The 6,765-nt window shown below is 35.0% G+C and overlaps 1 protein-coding gene across 1 annotated transcript; it reads left to right on the forward strand.

Moving 5' to 3' along the window:
• On the forward strand, positions 2,808 to 4,307 carry LOC105168456 (NAC domain-containing protein 83). The gene is made up of 3 exons (XM_011088546.2): positions 2,808 to 3,268; positions 3,458 to 3,714; positions 3,805 to 4,307. The coding sequence occupies exons 1-3, from the start codon at positions 3,088 to 3,090 to the stop codon at positions 4,075 to 4,077; spliced, it is 711 nt and encodes a 236-aa protein (XP_011086848.1). The 5' UTR covers positions 2,808 to 3,087; the 3' UTR covers positions 4,078 to 4,307.

The following is a 6,765-nucleotide window of genomic DNA, read 5'->3' on the forward strand; positions in this document are numbered from 1 at the left end:
CCCTAAACTAACTTCCTGTCCAAATCTCGCTCTAGGGAGGTTTGCATCAGCTTGCTTTTGTAGTGAAAATAAATTTTCAAAAAAAATTGTAAGTCGAATAATAGTAAAAGTTTGAATTGTTTGAAAATAAATGTTAGAAGTGAAAAAAAGTTGAAGTTTGACTGTTTGAAAAAATAACTTAATGTTTACAAGGGATGATTGTATTCTTCTCCTTTGAGATGTGGTATAATTACACGTAAACTTTTGGTAGTTTGGGAAATTACACCTAACATTTATGAGGTTTGTTTCTATCTAACAAAAGTCCCTTCATTAGTTAAATTCACTGAATTTGATGACACTAACAAAAAAACTGAAATAAAAATTGATGTTTACCTCGGTTCATTTATTACTAACTTATTACAGGTTAAATAATTTTTTCAGACTAAACTACCCTTATTATGGTGAAAATATATCTCATCACATGCGTTAACATGTAAAAATGTAGAAGGATAATTTAGTTATAAAAAAATTTATTTCACTTGCAATAAATCAATAATAAGTCAATTGGATGTAAATATAGATTCTTTTTTTGAATTTTTTGTTAATATCAATAAATTTAGTGTATTTTGATTAATGAAAGGACTTATTTGTTATACGAAAGTAAATCTCAAGGATGTTAGATGTAATTTCCAAACCGCATGAAGTTTACAGGTAATTACACCAAATCTCATAAGAGAAAAATGTAATTGGTATTTACAATTTTGCTAATAAGCTGCAGAAGTATGTTGGGAGCTTTTAGTTTAAACAACTTATATTAAGCAATTCAAATGGAGAAAATTGTAAAATATAAACATAGTATTTGGTTTTATTTTTGGTCTATTTCTGAGATGGGCCAAAACATGAATAATATTTGCCTTGATTTGTTTCGAAAGTTTTGGTGTTGTTTTGAAATGTTTTGAAACAGTGTCTCATTTGTTTTTGGTCAAAATAAGTTTACACTAATTATAGGTCCTACAACTAAAAAAATTATATACATATTCATACATATATATAAATATATAAAAAAGACATAATTTGACAATAAACAGTAGTTTTTGTCTCCCACTAAACAACATCAAATATACCATATTTTTATTATATTATCTCCAAAAATAAATCCAAACACACATACTATCTCTAACACATACTTATTTATCTTTATTTTTCTCTCTCTATCTCCAAAAAACACACCAAAATAAATTAAAAATTTAACCAAACACTCTCCAGACCTTATTTTCAGTAACAAGCGGATAAGTATGCTCGAACCATGTGGGACAAAAGAGCTCAGGGGTATTTTGGTAATTTTACTGTGGGAAGCCATTAAAGGCCACTCTTGGTGAGCTCCCAGCTCCAGCTACTATAAGCATGACATAAGGTGACTTCACCCTTACGGAGCCGCAACTCTAATTTTCTTTCCCTTAGGGTTATTTTAGTTAATTCAAGATCAATACGCCATTGCCCATGGTCCCCTCGAGGGACTTGAAATTCCAAAAATGACCCCGCCACCGTCCACTATTTACCCAAGGAAAATTCTTCACTCGAATAATTTCTGAAAATCCCATGTTTGAAATTCCGCACAAGGGCTTTCCCAAAATGCACTCCAAATATTTGAAAATTTTGCATACTTCAACACCATCTCTACACAAATTCATAAGCATAGACGTTACGTGTGCGACATTCGTTCTTATGTACCACTGCACAAAATCACATCAATTTTTTTCTATTCCAAATTTATATTTTCCTATCGCGTGTTGCATTCAACATATATATATATATATATATATATATTCTCTATGTGTGTAAACTTTAACTCATTTATATATTTCAAGAATTATAATAACTTATTCGTGTTTATAATAATTTATAAGAGATAAATATTCATGAAGTGAGATAAATACTTAAATATGCGGTGGAACTCGAACTTGTTCATAAAATCTCAACCTTAAGTTTCAATCACTAGACTAAAATATCATTAGTCATCCAAAGTCAAATTGCATATCTCGTTCTTTATTCAACATGTGAATTCCATTTGCAAAAAAGTTAACTCGTCGATATATTTTAAGAATTGCTCTGAAACACGAATTTAAAATATCGGATTAAATTTTCTATTCCAAACCCATACTGCATTCAACATAGAAACCCCATGCGCAATACATTCAACTCATTTGTATATTTCAAGAATTACACTGCAACACAAATTTAGAAAATCGAATAAGATTTTCTATTCCAAATTCATACTGCATCTTCAACATATAAACCCCACGTGCAGAAAATTTAACTTATCTGCACATTTCAAGAATTATCTGCAACACGAATTTAAAAAATCGAATCAAAATTTTTTACTCCACACCCATACTGCGTTTGTTGTGCTGCTTTGAACATACAAATCCAAAGTGCATAAACTTTAACTCATATGTATATTTTAAGAATTACACTCCAACAGGAATTTAGAACACAAAAGTATATAATAACATGTCTTATTCCCACAAAACAAGGTTGGAAAAGTGGGAGAGTTTTGAAGGCTTTTGGCAGAGGAAAACAAGGCATGTGAATGTGTAGTTCTTCAACTTTGGGTTTAAAATGCGTCAAAGGGAGTACGGGGGGGGGAGATTGAGTCTGGGTCACGCCAAATGCCCCTCACACACATATTTTATTCCCTTTTATCTTCTTCCTCAACACCTCCCATTTACTATAAAGAACCCTCACTTTCCCTCTCACATTACACACCCCTATTCTATACATCTCTCTCTCTCTCTCTCTCTCTCTCTCTCTCTCTCTCTCTCTCTCTCTCTCTTCTTGTTCTTGTACTCTCTTGTTCTTGTGATTTTTTCTTGTTTATTTTAATATAAAAAGAAGGTATAAGATTTCTTGATATATATATATATGTGGGTGTATGTATAGATGAGTGTGTGTTGTGTGTGTTTTCTCCTCAACTTTTGATGGGCTTATAATTAGAGGAGGAGTGCATATGACTTTCAAGAACTCAGAACAAAGTTGTTGATTTTGAGTCACTTTTTTACTTCTTTTTTTTTAATTTTATTTTAATAATATCTCTGCTTTTACAAAGAGATGGAGAGACTGAACCTCATGAGAAATGGGGTGCTAAGATTGCCACCTGGGTTCAGATTTCACCCCACTGATGAAGAGCTGGTGGTACAATACTTGAAGCGTAAGGTACTCTCCTGTCCACTCCCAGCTTCCATCATCCCAGAGGTTGATGTCTGCAAGTCTGATCCTTGGGATTTGCCAGGTTGGTCCATTGCCACAAAACCAGAACACCCTTTTCTCTACAACTTCGAAAAAAAAAATCATTTCTTGTTTTACCTATTACACCTCCTCCTAATGATCAAAATCAAGTCTTTTTCAAGAAACAAATCAGAGCCATTCATCAAACAATGCTAAAGACATCATATTCGTGGGTTTATTGATCCATGTACAGGGGATTCAGACCAGGAGAGGTACTTCTTCAGCACCAGGGAGGTGAAGTACCCAAACGGGAATCGGTCGAACCGGGCCACAGGCTCGGGCTACTGGAAAGCAACTGGTTTAGACAAGCAAATCGTGAGCTCCAGAACCCACCAAATCGTGGGGATGAAAAAGACTCTGGTTTTCTACAGAGGGAAGCCCCCAAAGGGCGCCAGAACCGACTGGATCATGCATGAGTACCGCCTCATTACTGCAGAAAAACCGGCCCAGGTGAGATTGAGATTTCAATCATCCGTACGGTTCTTGTTCTGCAGAGAAAACTGTTGCTAACACTGGCTGTGTTCCTGACTTTCCTCGCAGGAGAATTGGGTTCTCTGCAGAATATTTTTGAAGAGGAGGAGCAGCAGCAAGAACGAGGAAGAGGCTGCAGCGACCGAGAACGGCGGGGCGGCGCCGGTTTTCTACGACTTCATGGCTAAGGAGAGGGCTGATTTAAATCTCCTCCCGGCCAACTCGTCTTCCGGTTCAAGTGGGATCACAGAGATTTCGAACAGAAACGAGTCGGATGATCATGAAGAAAGCAGTAGTTGCAATAGTTTCATCGCCAGTCTTAGAAGGAATAAATGCCCTTGAAATGGAAACAAAAACACCATGTATAGACAGACCACTTGTACTAATCTAGATTTCAGCCAATCACTCCCTATGATCAAAATGCAGAGAACAAAAGAGGGTAAAAAAACCGGAGTTTTTTTTTTTCTTAATTCTCAGCAATTTTAAGAAAGTCAAGAAGGATATGGGAAGATCATTATCTGTACTAAACACCAAATTTCAGAGTAATTTTGTGATGATTTTGTCATGATCAATCCCACACTGTTTTTGCACTTGTACAATTTTTATCCTGGTAAAAAAAAAATCAAGTTCAAATTCTACTGCATCCTCTGTTCCACTCAACGTCCTTCGAATGTTTAAAGATCATATCATTTACTTTAAAGATTCGATGCAACGAGATTTGGAATAGAAAATCCAATGCATTCACTCTTACGTAAGTCCGAAAAAGAGAACCCTTTTTATCGAGCGCAAGAATAAGAACATAATCTTCGTAATATCACACTTTGGCATGGGGTTCTTGGCAACCTAAAAAAGGCAAATTTATGAGGAATCAAGTTCCCTGATGCATCACTCTGTCTACAATCAACTCAAAAACCAAACAACATTCTCTGCTGCTGATCATCATCAGAGACTCAGAGTCATCAAGAACCAACTCAAGTCTTGAAATTAGAGGAGTAAGTTGGTTAAGAGTAGAGGGCCTGAAACAATTCCTTGAGATGATTTCTTGCAATTGTGGATAGGGTTTTGATTGGGTAAGGCAAGCATGAATTTCAATTGCTTGGGGCCATGTATGCTAGAAATCCATGTAAGAATACAAGGGAGGAGGAAAGAAGTCGACCCTCTTGCCCCCACAACAGGTATGTCTGTAAATGAATTTGTTGACAAAATTGGGCATAGTGATTAAGGGAGAAAGATTCTCCCACTATCTTCCAACTACTATGCAATTTTGACTTGTTTATTTTGTTAATACGAAATATTTGACCTAATTAAGCACGCCAAAGTATGTTTGGTTTTGCGTTTCATACTATATATATATATTTGTTTGTTTGTTAATTAATTAGAATGGTCTTGCATGTAACGTACAAGCATCGGACATGCAGAGGCGTCGTCATATAAACCAAGCAGTAGTTGACTCACCTCTCGCATGCTTATATTGGTTATTTTTGCTGTATCTTTTTTTCATTTTTTTTCTCCTTTTCTGATAACAACGATCACTACTATGTGGTCCCTACTAAATATAGGCTTACTGGGATTTTTTTGTGAAAAATAATTTTTCAAAAAATAAGTTTAAGAAAATGAGGGATCATTTGTAAAATTCTTTACAATAAACTCAAGATTCGATCAATATAATAATGAAATAAATTCACAAAAACCAAAACAAGTATACACATATTTGATGATATTCCAAACAGTAACTTTATTATTCAAGAACCTCAGATTCAACCATTATATTAAAACATTATTGATGATGGCAAATATTATTGATGATATCATGTGAAGGGAAAATACTGCAGACAAGGTTAAGACAGTGCAGGAATATTGCCAAGTGGACGCAGCGGAGATTATTGGCGGCAGATTGCAAAACGCAATTAAGAATATAATTATTATTACTATTATGGCACTACAAGAAGGGAAGAAACCTCAATTTCTATATATATATATAAATAATAAAAACACAGAGAGAAAGACAGAACACAAAAGCATATAAATATTGCCGACCAGACTTCCTTGCGACAGTGGGTTCAGAATCATCTACGCCCCCTGTTGATGTTCTTCACGTCACCCATTCTATTAATATACATCACTTTCTCTCCACAATACATCTCTTTTTCATTCTCATCTCTCAACTAACATTTCATTACCATACTCTTCTACCCATTTTTTACCTTCACAAGTATTTCTATCCATCCAACACCTATTCTTTCTACCCTCATCTTCCTATATGATTTATATATAAAATTACAAAATACTCGTCATAAAAGTATGATGCCTTATCTACACTAACGTTTATCTGCTCAAAAAAATAATATCAAGCTCATTTGCATCTATTTCAAGTGCTTCTCAATGAAGCCGTTGATTTGACATTTACAGTAACTTTTGTTCCTTTTAGGAGGAATAACAGACATATTATCGTCAATTTTCAAGAGCATTTAGATATTTTCAGAAACAATACCAAACGCTCATAGTATTCCTCGAAAGAAAGTTCAAGTGTGTTTGTGTGTGTGATATGTATCTTTCCATTTAAATTTTTCAAGAAACTGTTTATAAAAAAACTAGAGTAGCGTATGTAAATTGCTAACTTAGGACATAGTGGTAGACCACAGACAAGAAAATTATATAGCATCACCTGATTAGGTCAATCACTAATTAAATAATCCTTCCACCAGTCACAGAATTGTATGTATGTGTATGAATGGTCCCCCAAGTATTTTATGAGAAGTGGGGGGTGGAGGGCAGCTTGGGGATTACAAGAGAATGGAGTTGCGGACAGGGAATGTGAATAATTGGCCAATTATGCAAGTTGACCAATTCCCAGAGCAACCACTTGCAGTGCGTTTATGTTTGCACAAAATTGAGTTGAGAAAGGTTGCTTAGAATCTCTGCAACAACGACGTCTCATTTCTTATACCCACATTCAAACAATACGGTCTCAGCCTCGGCCTCATCAAATACTTACTACTATAAAAGCTGTAGGGCCCCCCTCTTGATTTG

This window comes from Sesamum indicum, linkage group LG8, assembly GCF_000512975.1.
Source record: "Sesamum indicum cultivar Zhongzhi No. 13 linkage group LG8, S_indicum_v1.0, whole genome shotgun sequence".
In the NCBI taxonomy this organism is placed as follows: Eukaryota; Viridiplantae; Streptophyta; class Magnoliopsida; order Lamiales; family Pedaliaceae; genus Sesamum; species Sesamum indicum.

Bases quoted from the DNA above. Each gene is read 5' to 3' on its own strand.
- LOC105168456 (XM_011088546.2), top strand. From the start codon at position 3,088: ATGGAGAGACTGAACCTCATGAGAAATGGGGTGCTAAGATTGCCACCT. The intron at 3,269-3,457 runs GTTGGTCCATTG...ATCCATGTACAG, and splicing joins TGATCCTTGGGATTTGCCAG to GGGATTCAGACCAGGAGAGG. The intron at 3,715-3,804 runs GTGAGATTGAGA...CTTTCCTCGCAG, and splicing joins CTGCAGAAAAACCGGCCCAG to GAGAATTGGGTTCTCTGCAG.